An 18,201-nucleotide genomic window follows, 5' to 3' on the forward strand; every position below is an offset into this window, starting at 1 on the left:
ACTCTCACCTAGCAGTAAGAAGGGTCGCTGGTTCGAATCCCAACCACGACACTACCTGCCTGGAGTTTGCATGTTCTCCCTGTGCCTGCGTGGGTTTACTCCGGGTACTCCGGTTTCCTCCCACAATCCAAATACATGCAGGTAGGTTAATTGTCCAAAATTGGCCCTAGTATATGAATGGGGACCTGAGATTGTGGGCTCCTTGAGGGTAGGGACCCATGTGATTGTACAGTGATAGGAACAATTGTAGACACTCACTCAGGTTGAACTGGATGGACTGGTGTCTTTATTCAACCTTACTAACTATTACTAACTATGAAACTATGAAACTAAGTCAGAGGCTCTTTACCAAGATCAGAGGTGCTGTGTGTGTCGGATTGACACACCACCGATCGCCACAAAGCACCCCCACGGGCGCGCGCGCTGGCTTGTTAGCCTGCTGGACGTCATATAATGCCCAGTCAGGATAACTGAACCACTTTCCTGCCATCATTCTGCATATGGTGGGCGGAAAGTGGTTAAAGTGGTTGTAAACCCCAATGTATTTATTTTTAAAATATAAAACATGTTATACTTTATAAAACTCTGGTACAGTGTTGCAACAATATAAACATCAACTGTGCCAATATTACATAATACACAATAAACTTCTAATATTCAAAAAGTCTGTATTTCAATATGCTTAACTAATTGTTCTTTATGCAATCCGTGCTCTCCACATGTTGTGCTCTCACTTGGTTTCAGTAACCTAATGTAGGGTCTGTGTGCACTTTTTTTTATCTTTGAGATTGGGCCACCTGATGTTATCTGTGATGTCACCTTCTCCTTTAAATCACTCCTCCTGAAACACCTTCCTCCAGCTCTTTCCACCCCTACATGTTTCGTCACTGGTTCACTTGACTTCCTTAAAGCATGTTATACTTATCTGCTCTGTGCAGTGGTTTTACACAGAGTAGCCCCGATCCTCCCCTCCTGGGCACCCCTCCGGCGCTTCTGGCTCCTCCTCCTTTCTGCTGAGTGCCCAGCATAGCAAGCCGCTTACTATGGAGCCGCTTGTGGGCTCCCTCCCGAACCGTGCTCTGAGTGTCCCTTGACAGGTAGGGAGCGTCTTGGCCCCGCCTCCCACTCCCTCCTTACTGGCTGTGATTGACAGCACTTCCTACTGGCAGTCTTCTGTTAGATGGACTCCAATGCATATGTAGGGAAGTGACTTGAACAAATTTTCCTCATAGAAAAGTGTGTGCAAACTACACCTCTGTGCGCCTTCACCACAAGCTCTATGGAACGGTGGCCACCAACCTTGTGGACCTCACTGAAAGCTAAACGCACAATTTTGAATCCTGTGGACCACCAACATGATTTTTACCTACCTTCTACGCACAGTGCTCCGGCTCTTTGTCCCCCTCCCCCCGGATCATGCTGTTGTCTCATACACGCAATGCTTGCTCTGGCTCTTTGCCCATCACCATCCCCCCATTCTGCATCGCTGCTGCCTTACATAGACTTATTCTATCTCACCTCCTTATCCAGCCATGTGCTTGAGCTCCCTCCCACAGTCTGTATTCAGCGCTGCAATTGGAAAGTCCCCTCCTTCTGTTTTCTGCACTACTCCCAGTGCCTCCCTCTGAGTATTGACTGTCAGTGTGCTTTGTGAACAATCACGTTGGGTGATATACATTCTCCACAATGCTGATTTGCGACAGGACACTCCGGGACCACCAAGTGTGGATTCCTGTTATTCAAAACCCCACAACTCCACCATATCAAGTAAAAGAAAACCAGGGAAGCCACGTAGTATAAAACCGCAAACGTAAGATTTTATTAACCACTTCAATACCGGGCACTTTTACCCCCTTCCTGCCATGGCCAATTTTTAGCATTCAGCACTGTCCTAAATTTGAATTACATTTGCGTGGTCATTTGACACTGTATCCAAATTATTTTTTTCATCTTTTTTTTTTTTTCTCCACAACTAGAGTTTTCTTTTGTGGTATTTGATCACCACTGTTTTTTTGTTGTGTTTTTTTGAGATCCAAATAAAAAATAAAAAAAGACCGAAAATTTTTGTTATGTTAAAATATTTTGTAAATAAGTCTTCTCCTTCACTGATGGGCACTGATAAGGCGGCACTGATGGGTACTGATAGTCAATGACTGGCATTACTAATGGGGACTGATTGGCATCCTGTATGGGCATTGATTGGCATATGAGGGTGCAGGCACTGATTGGCATCCTGTATGGGCATTGATTGGCATATGAGGGTGCAGGCACTGATTGGCATACAGGTGGACATCACTGGTGGGTCACTGACGGGTATCACTGGTGGGCATTGCTCATGGGTCTGCGCTGATCAGTGTGCTGATTATCAGAGCAGACCCCCCTGTCAGAAAAGCTGCAGATCGGCTCTCCTGTACCTGTGCCTTGTCAACATAAGTGGAGGAAAGCCGATAAATGGCACTTCCTAGTTACCACTGTGATCGGCTGTGATTGGACACAGCTGATCATGTGGTAAAGAGCCTACGTCAGAGATTGGAGATGCGGTATGCACCAGTGGCTTATCCTGCTGGATGTCATGTGACGCCCAATCAGGATAATGCAACCACTTTCTGGCCATCATTCTGCTATATAGCGGGTGGGAAGTGGTTAATATAGTCAGAGTACTCAAAGATAAAAACGATTGCGCATATGTCACTAAACACCCAGTCCCGGGACTCAGATGGGCCACTTCCTGGTTCCAGCATGCGTGATGATGCCACAAACCTTGGCTCGCCTGATGCGTTTCGTCACATGACATTTTCCAGTCATTAGGGGGTAACTGCAAGAATTTGGATGTAGAAACCGGTTTCCAATGACAAAACAAAGGAAGATGGCTTCATGAGGCACCATGTGTAGTTAAAGGAGTGGTAGGGAGAAGAGCACAGCGCAGGATCCTGCTGGGCTTGTGAGTATTTTTCTTGCATCAAAGGTAAATGGGACTTATTTTTGTTTAAGGCAATTGAATTCTCTCTTGAATTCTGCTTTAAAACATAACAGCCAAGGAGAGATTTGTAGCAGACGATTGGAGGTGAACTGCCAAGTAGAGGCTCCCTACTTTTCTCTTAAGTCTCCGTAAAAGTGAGTGTTGGCTGCAGCGCCTGGTTGCATTAGATACTACAGTTCTTGTTATCTGTTCCTGTAGCAGAAAAAAAAAACAAAGGTTTAGTCTATGGCCTTCACAGGCACTGGATTTACGTACAAAGTAAACGGATTCCCAATATAAAACAATCCCAGTTCCTACGCCCCTTGATGAATATTTGAGGCCGGTGTCCCTTTTTAATGTAATTTCCTTGACTTCATATTCCATCAGAATTATTTACCAATTTGTATGCCTGGCTCTGCAGCTTTAAATCCACCCCCTGCACCCCCCTCCATCTTTTATTTTATGTCTCTGGTTTTATGTCGGAGGTATAAGATTTATGTCTCCCCTCAGTAATGAAACTTTCCGCATGCCATATGGCACTCACACACCTTAGTCAAGTTGCCTAGAATTACCCTCATCCATCGTGGTGTTATGACACTTCTGATCAGATATGACACTCATTAAAAGCAATGCCAGGCAGCCAGCTACTTTATGACATCTCACTCCGCTCGTCTGGCCCCTGGCTCTGTACACAGTCTACTCTCCGCGTTATTAACACTTTCCCGTCACATGCATCAGCGCCTTCCCCAGTTTCCTTACCGCGTCCGTCTTCTCCTCGTAGGAAAAGCGATGATCCGAGCGTCTCTAGCGTCCAATATATTGCCACAAAGGTGAATGGCAGAGGGGGCTTCTCTGATCTCTGCTACCCTCATGTAATATCTTCCCAGTTTCGTATTGTCCAACAATATTATCCTGGCCACACTCTGACCCTCATTTTCTCTATTAGGTTTGCAGTCTCTGACAGTCTTCTCAAGCATTGCATACACTCATCGGGCCCAAACACCTAATCATTGACACCTAATCGATTCGTTGACACCTAATCGATTCGTTGACACCTAATCGATTCGTTGACACCTAATCGATTCGTTGACACCTATTCGATTCGTTGAGACCTAATCTATTCGTTGAGACCTAATCTATTCGTTGAGACCTAATCTATTCGTTGACACCTAATCTATTCGTTGAGACCTAATCTATTCGTTGAGACCTAATCGATTGGTTGAGACCTAATCGATTGGTTGAGACCTAATCGATTGGTTGAGACCTAATCGATTGGTTGAGACCTAATCGATTGGTTGAGACCTAATCGATTGGTTGAGACCTATTCGATTGGTTGAGACCTATTCGATTGGTTGAGACCTATTCGATTGGTTGACAGCTAATCGATTAGTTGACAGCTAATCGATTAGTTGACAGCTAATCGATTAGTTGACAGCTAATCGATGTGTTGACAGCTAATCGATGTGTTGACAGCTAATCGATGTGTTGACAGCTAATCGATGTGTTGACAGCTAATCGATGTGTTGACAGCTAATCGATGTGTTGACAGCTAATCGATGTGTTGACAGCTAATCGATGTGTTGACAGCTAATCGATGTGTTGACAGCTAATCGATGTGTTGACAGCTAATCGATGTGTTGACAGCTAATCGATGTGTTGACAGCTAATCGATGTGTTGACAGCTAATCGATGTGTTGACAGCTAATCGATGTGTTGACAGCTAATCGATGTGTTGACTGCTAATCGATGTGTTGACTGCTAATCGATGTGTTGACTGCTAATCGATGTGTTGACTGCTAATCGATGTGTTGACTGCTAATCGATGTGTTGACTGCTAATCGATGTGTTGACTGCTAATCGACGTGTTGACTGCTAATCGACGTGTTGACTGCTAATCGACGTGTTGACTGCTAATCGACGTGTTGACTGCTAATCGACGTGTTGACTGCTAATCGACGTGTTGACTGCTAATCGACGTGTTGACTGCTAATCGACGTGTTGACTGCTAATCGACGTGTTGACTGCTAATCGACGTGTTGACTGCTAATCGACGTGTTGACTGCTAATCGATGTGTTGACTGCTAATCGATGTGTTGACAGCTAATCGATGTGTTGACAGCTAATCGATGTGTTGACAGCTAATCGATGTGTTGACAGCTAATCGATGTGTTGACAGCTAATCGATGTGTTGACTGCTAATCGATGTGTTGACTGCTAATCGATGTGTTGACTGCTAATCGATGTGTTGACTGCTAATCGATGTGTTGACTGCTAATCGATGTGTTGACTGCTAATCGATGTGTTGACTGCTAATCGATGTGTTGACTGCTAATCGACGTGTTGACTGCTAATCGACGTGTTGACTGCTAATCGACGTGTTGACTGCTAATCGACGTGTTGACTGCTAATCGACGTGTTGACTGCTAATCGACGTGTTGACTGCTAATCGACGTGTTGACTGCTAATCGACGTGTTGACTGCTAATCGACGTGTTGACTGCTAATCGACGTGTTGACTGCTAATCGACGTGTTGACTGCTAATCGACGTGTTGACTGCTAATCGATGTGTTGACTGCTAATCGATGTGTTGACTGCTAATCGATGTGTTGACTGCTAATCGATGTGTTGACTGCTAATCGATGTGTTGACTGCTAATCGATGTGTTGACTGCTAATCGATGTGTTGACTGCTAATCGATGTGTTGACTGCTAATCGATGTGTTGACTGCTAATCGATGTGTTGACTGCTAATCGATGTGTTGACTGCTAATCGATGTGTTGACTGCTAATCGATGTGTTGACTGCTAATCGATGTGTTGACTGCTAATCGATGTGTTGACCGCTAATCGATGTGTTGACTGCTAATCGATTATCAAAATAGTTGTCAAGCCAGCGGTGTCCATGCTGTCAACCCATGCCGAATGGCTTTATAGGAGATTGCGCCCCACTTGCTGCGGTTATCTACCATCCAGCTCCACACACACATTTTTTTTTTGACCTCTTACTCTTCCATTAACCGCTTCAGCCCCGGAAAGATTTTACCCCCTTCCTGACCAGAGCACTTTTTGCGATTCGCCACTGCGTTGCTTTAACTGACAATTGCACGGTCGTGCGACGTTGCCCCCAAACAAAATTGACATTCTCCCCCCCCCCCCAAAAAATACTCTTCTTTTGGTGTTATTTGATCGCCTCTGGTTTTTATTTTTTGTGCTATAAACAAAAAAGAGCGACAATTTTGAAAAAAAAAAACATTATTTTTTTTACTTTTTGCTATAATAAATATCCCTAAAATATATATAAATATCAGTTTAGGCCGATTTATGTATTCCTCTACATGTTTTTGGTAAAAAAAAAATCGCAATAAGTGTATATTGATTGGCTTGTGCAAAAGGTATAGCATCTACAAAATAGGGGATAGTTATGTGGGATTTTTTTAAATTTGATTTTTTTATTAGTAATGGCGGCGATCTGTGATTTTTATTGTGACTGCAACATTATGGAGGACGCACCAGACACTTTTGACGCTATTTTGGGACCATTGTCATTTATACAGCGATCAGTGCTATAAAAATGCATTTATTGCAGTGTAAATGACATTGGCAGGGAAGGGGTTAACCCCCTAGGGGGCAATGAAGGGGTTAAGTGTGTCCTAGGGAGTGATTCTAATTGTGGGGGGGTGGGGCTTCAAGTCACATGAAGGCGATCACTGCTCTCAATGACAGAGAACATAGATCTCTGTCATGACAAGGCAGAACTGGGAAATGCCTTCTTTCTATAGGCACTTCCCCGTTCTGCCGCTCTGTGACACAATCGCCGGGAGACTGCGGGCACGGTCACGCTGTATGCCTGCTATCCGCGCCTCTTAAAGTGGTTGTAAACTCTGCCCCACAACTTTGTCCCATGTGAATCCGCATAAAAAACCCTAATGAACACTGCTTGTAGATATCTCCTTACTTGCTTAGTATTGTAACCCTTTTTGTTCTTTAGAATGATGTCACTGAGCATGCCCAGATCTCCCCTGATTTACAGCACACTCTCTGTGCTTATCTATCTGTTATCAGGACTTCCTACAGCACACAACACCGACCTCCCAGGAGACTGCAGAATCGTTCAGAGCTTCCTCCTACACCCTTTGTGACCATGTGATATCACATGCGGTGTAAAGCAGGGCATGGGACAGCATTACTGCAGTCTTATCAGCTGAAGCTGATAGGACTCACACAGGCAAACACTAGATAATCAGCACAAGTAAATACTATGAAATAAAACAAGTCAACTATGAACAGGGAAGCAGGGTTACCACAGAAACGTTGGATTGAGAAGGAGGCTTGGTTAACAGTACAGGATGTGCTCAATGTAAGGGCGGAAAAAACACTCCACTGCGATTTGGGCTGGATCACAGTGGCTATAGTTTGATAATGTCTTATTATAATGGACTAAATGAAAAGAACCATCAGAGTGGGAGAGTTTACTTCCTCTTTAAAGGGGATGTACAGGTACGTCCATTTGCCCATTGCTGTCATTGTGCTGACCTATATCGGCTTGCAGCGTTTGGCAAATAGTTAATGAAAGCGAACAAGCCGCCACTGTTGTCTTCTCCTTGATATCCATTGATCTTCTGGGGGGCTTGAGGTCTGGGTTGTGCTGAGACCCGTGCAGTCTGCACCACCGAGCCATTACTTGTCGACCTGGACAACATCTTTGCTTCCAGTTCCTTAACCCCTGATGAAGACTTTATATAAGTTGAAATGTGTTGGGTTTACTTGGTGGATATGCACTTTAAACTGTTAATTTCACGTATCCCTGCAGTATATGTATATTGTAGGAATTGGATAAAATCAGGACGTGAAATGTCTAGACCAGTCAATTTTAAACCTGTTGTTCAAAAAAAGTTGTTTTTTTACTTTTTATATATTAATTTGTAATTGTGTGATTTCTGTTGCTGCAACAAAGTCCCATGGGAGATATCTTTTGTATAGTTGTCAACTATTTTCATAATCGATTAATCGGTCAGCCGATTAGTTGGACTGCTTACAGAATGCATTATTTGTTTACATATCTGGAAACATACAGCTCAGTACACCGTCCATACATGTCAGAAGAGACAGTGCAGCACACAGCTCAGTACACAATCCATACATGTGTATAGGTGCCTGAGAATTTGTAAATGTGTGAGGAGCAATGCCTTATGGGACATGTAGTCCTGGGCAGGAAGTCAGTGTTTCTACAGGCAGAAGTTTTTTTTTTTTACCTTGCTATTGGGGCACTCTGAAGGCAGGAGGAGCCAGAAGCGTCGGTGGAGGGGACCCCAGAAGAGGAGGAGGATCTGGGCTGCTCTGTGCAGAACCATTACACAGAGCAGGTAAGTATAACATGCTTGTTTAAAAAAAAAAATATATATATATATATATATATCACTTTAAAGGCTGTGTGCAGGGAATATCAGCATCTGAACCAAGAGAAGGTGGAAGACTGATACACTGGAGGTAATATAAGGCATTCGAATTGCATTAAAGCGGAGGTCCGCCCACCACTGCAAAAAATTAAAAGCCAGCAGCTGCACATACTACAGCTGCTGACTTTTAATAATCGTACACTTGCCTGTCCTGGGGTGCAGCAATGTTGGCACTGCAGCTGATGTTTCCATCATCTGTCGGGTGCATGCCGCCTCCATTGCGAGTAAGGGAACCCGGCAGGGTAGCCTTTACGGCTTCATGCCGGGAACCCTACTGCGCATGCGCAAAGCTTCGCCCCTCTCTCCTAATGGCCAGGGAAGGAGGAGGGGAGCCCCAGCAATGATGCAAATTCCAGAGGCTGAGGCTCCCGGAAGTGGGGATAGGATACCTGTGAAAAAATGTGGCACCGGAGGAGGGGAAGAAGTACAATGAGCGGAAGTTCCACTTATGGGTGGAACTCCGCTTTAAGACCCCTTTCACACGGAGGCAGTTTTCAGGCACTTTAGCGCTAGAAATAGCACCTATAAAGCACCTGAAAACCACATATAGTTAGGTGTGTGTGTGTGTGTGTATATGTGTGTATATATATATATATATATATATATATATATATATATATATATATATATATATATAATTGAAAAAATACTCAAGTCCAACCTATGTGTCAGTATTACATTGTATATCCCTGTATGTTGCGGTCGTTCATGTGCTTATCTAATAGTTTTTTAAACTATCGCTGCCCCCCGCTGAGACCACCACTTGTGGAAGGGAATTCCACATCCTTGCCGCTCTTACAGTAAAGAACCCTCTACGTAGTTTAAGGTTAAACCTCTTTTCTTCAAATTTTAATGAGTGGCCACGAGTCTTATTAAACTCCCTTCCACGAAAAAGTTTTATCCCTATTGTGGAGTCACCAGTACGGTATTTGTATATTGAAATCATATCCCCTCTCAAGCGTCTCTTCTCCGGAGAGAATAAGTTCAGTGCTCGCATCCTTTCCTCATAACTAATATCCTCCAGACCCTTTATTAGCTTTGTTTCCCTTCTTTGCACTCGCTCCATTTCCAGTACATCCTTCCTGAGGACTGGTGCCCAGAACTGGACAGTATACTCCAGGTGCGGCCGGACCAGAGTCTTGTACAGCGGGAGAATTATCGTTTTTATCTCTGGAGTTGATCCCCTTTTTAATGCATTCCAATATTCTGTTTGCTTTGTTAGCAGTAGCTTGGCATTGCATGCCATTGCTGAGCCCATCATCTACTAGGACCCCCAGGTCCTTTTCCATCCTAGATCCCCCCAGAGGTTCTCCCCCCAGTGTATAGATTGCATTCCTATTTTTGTCACCCAAATGCATTATTGTACATTTTTCTACATTGAACCTTATTTGCCATGTAGTTGCCCACCCCATTAATTTGTTCAGATCTTCTTGCAAAGTTATTGCCCTGCCACCTCCCATTCGTTTCAGTGTGACTTTCCACACTGGGGCGGCGCGCTTGTGGGACGTTAGGAAAAGTCCTGCAGGCAGCATCTTTGGGGTGGGTTGGGAGCGCTGTATTTAGCGCTTCCAAAATGCCTTGCCTGTTGGAATGAACGGGCAGCGCTTCCAAAGCGCCTGAAAAGCGATTCGGATGCGCCGCAACACCAATGCTTTTAACCATTTCTTTGGCGTTAAATGCTAAAACGAGCGGTGCTTTAGCGCTAACATGACCACCGCTGCCCCAGTGTGAAATGGGTCTTAAAGTAAACTTTTTTTTACCAGTATTGTGCTTTATATTTAAAATGATTATATCCATGGAAAAAAAAAAATTCCTTTAGTACTACTTTAATATAAAATATTTCTATCTCCCTTCCACCCTTCATAAAGCTTCATGTTTGACTCCTAGATAAAATGCCCATCTATCCTACTTCTGGGTGTATTTATTATTATATATACAGTGCATAATACAAGTAATCTATATTATTACTTTCACTGTTTCACAGTATAAATGAGCACCTTATAGTAGCGATTATCTGCTCTTTTTGTACTATAAAGGGCTAATTTTAGTTTTTAGTTTTTTTTTTAACCCCATGATGACTGGTGATGCAAAAAAAGCATGCTGCTGCTACTAAACGTCTTAGGTCTGGTTCACAACTCTGCGTTTTAGGTGCTTTTTGCAGAAACGCACTACAGTTAATTTTAACATGGTTTCCTATGGGACACGTTCACATTTGTGCTTTTTTTTTTTAATTTTTTTTTTTTTTCAGCTGCTGCGTATTTGGAAAGGGTCGGAGACTTTTTTTTTTTTCCCCCAACGCAAAACTATGCTTTTTTTGTTTAGTTTAATAGATTTCAACGGAGAAGCTGCATAACCACATGCCGACCAGCGCTCAGCGTTGTGCGGTGGCACAATGGTGCGGCTGAGCAAATGGGTGTACAGGTAAGTTCCCTTTAAATCACGGCATTGTGGGCGCGCGTGCCCGCCGCGTACGCCGCGGAGAAGCTGCATAAAAGAATGTAGTGCGTTTTTTACAAAATTTGCATTTTTTAACCACATGCCGACCAGCGCACGGCGTTGTACGGCGGCACAATGGCACGGCTGAGCAAATGGTTGTACAGGTACGTCCCCTTTATATCACGGCATTGTGGGTGCACGTGCCCGCCGCGTACTCTGCGAGTCCCACGTACTCAATGTCCGCTGGGGGCATGCGAACGTGTCACGGAGCGGCAGAACGGGTAGATCTGTAAACGAGGCATTTCCATGTTCTGCCTAGCAACATGACGGAGATCTACTGCTCCCTGTCATCTGAAGCAGTGATCCCTGTCATGTTGTAGTGAGCCAATCCCCCCCCCCCCACAACAAAATCACTCCCAAGGACACACTTAAACCCTTGATCGCCCCCTAGTGTTTAACCCCTTCCCTGGCAGTGTCATTTACACAGTAATCAGTGCATTTTTATAGCACTGATCGCTGTATAAATGACAGTGGTCTCAAAATAGTGTCAAATATATCCGCCACAATGTCGCAGTCACAATAAAAATCGCAGATCGCCGCCATTACTAATAGAAAAAAAATAATAATAAAAATGCCATAAATCTATCTCCTATTTTGTAGATGTTATAACTTTTGCGCTAACCAATCGATATACACTTATTGCTGTTTTTTTTTTTTTTTGTTTTTTTATATATAGATATATATATAGATATATATAGATATATATATCTATATATATATATATATTTGGTATATGTTTATAATAGCAAAAAGTAAAACGCATTGCTTTTTTTCAAAATTGTCGCTCTTTTTGTTTATAGTGCATAAAATAAAAAACGCAGAGGTTATCGAATCCCACCAAAAGAAAGCTCTATTTGTGGGAAAAAAAGGACGTCAATTTTGTTTGGGTGCAATGTCGCATGACCGCGCAATTGTCCATTATAGCTACGCAGTGCCGAATTGCAAAAAGTGCTCAGGTCAGGAAGTGAAGTGGTTAATCTGCCCAACAGCAAAACTGTCCAAAAAAAAAAAAAAAAGCATTTAAAATGAAAAACGCGGATCGCAGCAAATACGCAAAGCGCACAGCAAAAAGCACTGCAGAAACGGATCAAAAGCAAACTGCGTAGATGTGAACTGAGTCTTATGCTGGCCTCACACGTATCGATTGTCAGACGAGAATATTCATACAAATAATCTTTGTACGTTCGCTGAATGAATGTCGTTTGAAAACGTCACTTGCTTTTAACATTCAGTTTTTAATGAATGTCATTTCTGAACAAATACACGATCTGAAAATTCCTTTCACCAAGAAGTTTTCTATTCTGCCATTTCGAATTTTCCCGCCACAAAAGACGAAATTAGACGTCGATTTTGACCCCACTAATGTTTAGAGGATCGAACGTTCTTAAAATTCATTATTATTATTATTTTTTGAAGGAAGACGTTGTTTTTGTATGGCCAGCATAAGTGACAGCAGGCGCAGGTAGCTTTTATCAAGCCACTTGCCTATGACAAGTCAGGAGTCTGTCATACATAATATGTTACAGTTCTGCCTGAAAATCCACAAAACCTACTTTATTTTTTTAAATAACAAATGTGATCTCCGAGTCTGATGATATTTACCAAAATCAACCTCTAATAGTATATACAGTATATCTCTTCTAATAGTATAAACCGTATATCTCTTCTAATAGTAGAAACCGTATATCTCTTCTAATAGTAGAAACCGTATATCTCTTCTAATAGTAGAAACCGTATATCTCTTCTAATAGTAGAAACCGTATATCTCTTCTAATAGTAGAAACCGTATATCTCTTCTAATAGTAGAAACCGTATATCTCTTCTAATAGTAGAAACCGTATATCTCTTCTAATAGTAGAAACCGTATATCTCTTCTAATAGTAGAAACCGTATATCTCTTCTAATAGTATAAACAGTATATCTCTTTTAATAGTATAAACCGTATATCTCTTCTAATAGTAGAAACCGTATATCTCTTCTAATAGTAGAAACCGTATATCTCTTCTAATAGTAGAAACCGTATATCTCTTCTAATAGTAGAAACAGTATATCTCTTTTAATAGTATAAACAGTATATCTCTTATAATAGTATATACAGTATATATTATCTAATAGTATATACAATATATCTCTCCTAATAATATACACAGTATATAGCCTCTAATAGTATAAACAGTATCTCTTCTAATAGTCTATACAGTATATCTCTCCTCTAATGGCATATACAGTATATCTCTCCTCTAATGGCATATACAGTATATCTCTCCTCTAATGGTATATACAGTATAGTATATAGTATATCTGTTATTCTCAGAGTGGATTGGGAATTTTGCTCCCTAACCATATAGTTGTTTTTTTATATTTACCACTGCATAGAGATATTTAAGAATACATTGCTTTTTTTTTTTTTTTAAACTTTACATATTAACTAAATTATGCACCATGCTTTTTTTGTTATAATCTGATTAATCGAAAATAATAATCGGCCAACCAATAGATTATGAAAATAATCGTTAGTTGCAGCCCTACATTCCTCAGAGATTTTGTTCCATAGTGACATGATAGCATCACACAGTTGCTGCAGTTTTGCCAGCTGCACATCCATGATGTGAATCTCCCATTCCACCACATCCCAAAGGTGCTCTATTGGATTGAGATCTGGTGAGTGTGGAGGCCATTGGAGTACAGTGACCTCATTGTCATGTTCAAGAAACCAGTGGTGAGATGATTTGAGCTTTGTGACATTGTGCGTTATCCTGCTGGAAGGAGCCATCAGATGATGGGTATACTGTAGTCATAAAGGGATGGACATGGTCAGCAACAATACTCTTTAAACAATGCTCAGTTGGTATTTAGGAGCCCAAAGTGTGCCAAGAAAATATCCCCCACATCATTACACCACCAGTCTGAACTGTTGATACAAGGCAGGATGGATCCATACTTTCATGTTGTTTACACCAAATTCTGACCCGAACATCTGAATGTCGCAGCTGAAATCGAGACTCATCAGACCAGACAATGTTTTTCTAATCTTCTATTGTCCAATTTTGGTGATCCTGTGCCAATTGTAGCCTCAGTTTGCTGTTCTTAGCTGACAGGAGTGGCACCCGGTGTGGTCTTCTTCTGTTGTAGCCCATCTGCTTCAAGGTTTAATGTGTTGTACATTCAGAGATGGTATTCTGCATACCTTGGTTGTTACTGTTGCCTTTCTATCAGCTCCAACCAGTCTGCCCGTTCTTCTCTGACATCAACAAGACATTTTCCTCCACACAGCTGCCACAAACTGGATGTTTTTTTTTTTTTTTTTTTTTATCAGACCATTCTCTGTAAACTCTAGAAATGGTTGGGTGTGAAAATCCCAGTAGATCAGAAGTTTTTGAAATACTGAGACCAGCCCGTCTGGCATCAACAACCATGCCACGTTCTAAGTCACTTAAATCCCCTTTCTTCCCCATTCTGATGCTCGGTTTGAACTTGACTACGTCTAGATGCCTAAATGCATTAATTTGCTGCCATGTGATTGGCTGATTAGCAATTTGTGTTAGCAAGCAGTTGAACAGGTGCACCTAATAAAGTGGCCAGTGAGTGTATATTGAACATTGTTTGTGGCCCTTTGGCGATGTCAGGGGCCACATTTGAGGCCCCCGTCAGGTCATGAGTTTGCAAACCACTGCCTTACACCTTGACCCACACTATACTTATCACTGCGGGTGATGAGCTGCCAGTGCCCACGCAGCCCATGCAGTGGTCCGGGGATGTGAAATGCCCTTCTCCCTCTTCTTTCAGTGCAGTGCTTTCCGGACATATCAAAATGATTGGTTAGTGCCACTCTAATCTATCCTGGAAGAGGGAGAAGAGCCGTGATTTCACATCCTTGGACCACTGCACAAGCTTCATGGACGCTGTCTGTGGTTTTGTAGGCTTTTGGCTTCATTCACACTTGTGCGACTTGTACACACAAGTCACATGACAAGCCGCACCCCATGTGTTCCAATGAGTACCTTTCATATCTATGCGACTTAAACGTAGTTCATGCTTGGCTCTGGGGGCCCCCCAAAAACACGTCATAACCATCTAACCAGTTAACCAACAAAAGACCTGAATATTTTACAATTGGTTGTCCATTATTACTAGTCAAAGCCAAAAGCACATCCAAGTCTTGCCTATCCAAAGTTGCATTCCAAATCTGATTGGAGCTTTTAAAGTAAAACTATAGGCAAAACCTTTTTTTTATTATTATTTTTTTTTTTTTTTCATTTTGATTAGATTATAGGAGGGTATAACCCCTGTAAGGTTTATTTCTGTCATCTTTGTCCCAGTGGGGAGGTTTACCTTCACTTCCTGTCCCATAGCCAAACAGGAAGTGAGAGGAAATCCCTGCCAATTAAGGGAATCTCTTGACCCCAGGTCACCAGAACTAGTGTCCTCATTGGAAGATTTCCCATCTATTCATTTTCAGTGGACAACCCAAGATTTGAGATTTTCTTTTTTTACCATTACTTTGATGGTGAACAGGACAAATAGAGAAGGTGAAACTCCCTAGCGGAGGCACAGACCGCAATAAAAAACTGATAGGTTGTCAGAAACTATGAAATCAGACCTAGACAGAAGTACAGTTAAATCACACTTGTTTAATAATAAATGTAAAAAGAAAAAAAGTAGTTAAAACATAGCCAAAGTTCAGTAACCGGAACAGATAGTCAGCCAAGCCAGAAGTCGGGGATCAATGTAGTGGAACAGCAAGCAGGATCTGGAGCCAGAAGGGATTTCAGGAAAGCCAGTCTTTAACCGCTTAAGGACCGCCTCCTGCCCATTTACGTCGGCAGAATGGCACGGCTGGGCACATCAACGTACAGGTACGTTGCTCTTTAAGTGCCCAGCCGTGGGTCACGCGGCGGCGTGCTGGCGACCTGGTCCCGAGCTCCCTGGCCACCGGACCCGCGGACCCGATTGCCGCTGGTGTCCTGCGATCGGGTCACAGAGCTGAAGAACTAGGAGAGGTCTGTGTAAACAAATCTCTCCCCCGTGCTTCCTACTGTGGCAGTCACCGATCGTCTGTTCCTTGTTATAGGGAAAGACGATCAGTGACATCACATGCCAAGCCACGCCCCCAACAGTAAAAAAAACACACACACGTCACACACAACCACTCCCCGCCCCCTAGTGGTTAGCTCCTTCACTGCCAGTGTCATTTACACAGGAATCAGTGCATTTAAATAGCACTGATTGCTGTATAAATGACAATGGTCCCAAAAATGAGTCAAAAATGTCCAATGTGTCCGCCATAATGTCGCAGTCACAATAAAAATCGTTGATCCCGGCCATTACTAGTAAAAAAAATATATATATTAATAAAAATGCTATAAAACTATCCCCTATTTTTTAAACGCTATAACTTTTGCGCAAACCAATCAATAATGGCTAATTGCGATTTTTTTTTTTTACCAAAAATATATAGAAGAATACGTATTGACCTAAACTGAGAGAAAAAAATGTTTTTTTATATATATATTTTTTGGGGATATTTATTATAACAAAAAGTAAAATATTGCATTTTTTTCAAAATTGTCGCTCTATTTTTGTTTATAGCTCAAAAAATAAAAACGGCAGAGGTGATCAAATACCATCAAAAGAAAGCTCTATTTGTGGGGGAAAAAAAGGCAATTTTGTTTGGGAGCCACGTCGCACGACCACACAATTGTCAGTTAAAGTTAAATCGCAAAAAGGGGCCTGGTCCTTTGGCTGCAAATTGGTCCGGGGCTAAAGTGGTTAAACAGGAACGCAGGAAATGTTTCTTGTGATGTTGACCAAGGCGAAGGCAGAGCTCCTCTTGACTGGATGGCTTAAGTAGGCAGGACTGACGAGCAGGATATCATCAACAGCTGATTAACTGTGGAGAGACATAGGAGCTGGCATTTGAGTGATCTGGCATGTTGGACATTTTTTTGAAAAACGAATTCCTAATTCAATGATGGGAGAATAGTGTGAGAAATATAATCAAAAAATAAATGCACATGAGCTGTGACCTGGAAAGAAAAATAAGATTCCCGGCCAGGAAAATTATTTTCTGTAGCAACATGAGGTGAAATTGAAGGCTTGGTTGGTCAAATTTCAAAAATCAATGTTGGCACCATCGGATCACAAAATGCACAGAATTTCTGATTTTCAAAATAATTTTTTAATTTTTTTTTTTGGGTAATTCGACACATGTAGAATCAGGTGTATGATTAAATCATTATACCAAGCAGGTGCTAATGATCATCAATTTCATATGTAAGTTGAAACAGTAATCGGGAGAGGAGCCTGTACAACTGTACAAGACTGGCTCCCAGTGCTGAAAACAAATGTTTGGATAATAATTTACTAGGAAAAATAGATACTTGAGCATCTCTGTGGAATTTAACTCTCCTTCTATGTTTGTATTGCAGGAGGGACAGTAGCGTCATTAAAGAAGAAATTAAAGCCTTTCTGGCAAATCGAAGAATATCGCAGGCTGTGGTTGCACAGGTCACAGGTGAGTAGGATGGTCCACGTGGATCTCTGTAGCTGCTTCCCCTAAAACAATAGAAAAACCTAAGTGTCCGGAGATCTCTTTACCCCAGTAATACACAGTGATATGAAGCCCAGGCTGGGATCGTTGTGATTGCAGCATTTATTCTTCCCTTTCATTAACAGTAGAACCTTGGATTACGAGCATAATCCGTTCCAGGAGAATGCTTGTAATTCAAAGCACTCGCATATCAAAGCGAGTTTCCCCCATAGAAGTCAATGCGAACGAGGATAAGTCGTTTCACATTGACTTCTATTGCATGCAATACCACCGGTGGCCAGAGGTGAGGGGGCACTGGAAAGCAGTCTGGGACAGCTTGGCTGAACTCGGAAAGGCTCAGAAAAACTCAGGAGTATTTCTGAGTAATTCCGAACCGTTCCGAGTGTCAATCGTGCCCCCGTGCCTCTGGCCAAATGCACTGCACACCACATTAGCTTGAATTCTGCTAATTTTTCGAGATAACACTCGCAAACCGAGTCAGGATATAAAAATAGAATAGTTTTTCTTTCAAAAGGCTCGTTAACCGCGTTACTTGTTAATTAAGGTTCCGATGTACACTGATCAGCCAGTGTGAACGTTCTAAATGCTGTGTTTGATAATCCGACCCGGTACTGGCTGTATGAGTTTGTTTTTGCTTCAGATAAATTGGGAAAGATGCGATGCCTTGTCTTTCCTATGTGGCTGGTAGATACTAGATTACCTGTAATAGATACAGCCTGCCCGCTCTGTGGTTATAATTTTT

At 42.2% G+C, this 18,201-nt stretch overlaps 1 protein-coding gene across 7 annotated transcripts in view; it reads left to right on the plus strand.

Annotated features, from left to right (window-relative positions):
• HMBOX1 (homeobox containing 1) overlaps nucleotides 1–18,201 on the plus strand; it is a 178,836-nt gene that overhangs the window by 121,910 nt on the left and 38,725 nt on the right. For all 7 annotated transcript variants that reach the window (XM_077489263.1, XM_077489264.1, XM_077489265.1 and 4 more), the window contains exon 4: nucleotides 17,338–17,423. In XM_077489263.1, the coding sequence (XP_077345389.1) occupies nucleotides 17,338–17,423 (86 nt within the window). The remainder of the gene's footprint in view (nucleotides 1–17,337; nucleotides 17,424–18,201) is intronic.

The sequence above is a fragment of the Lithobates pipiens genome, unplaced genomic scaffold, assembly GCF_037356315.1.
Source record: "Lithobates pipiens isolate NorthernLeopardFrog02 unplaced genomic scaffold, aLitPip1_a1.2 Scaffold_18, whole genome shotgun sequence".
NCBI lineage: Eukaryota > Metazoa > Chordata > Amphibia > Anura > Ranidae > Lithobates > Lithobates pipiens.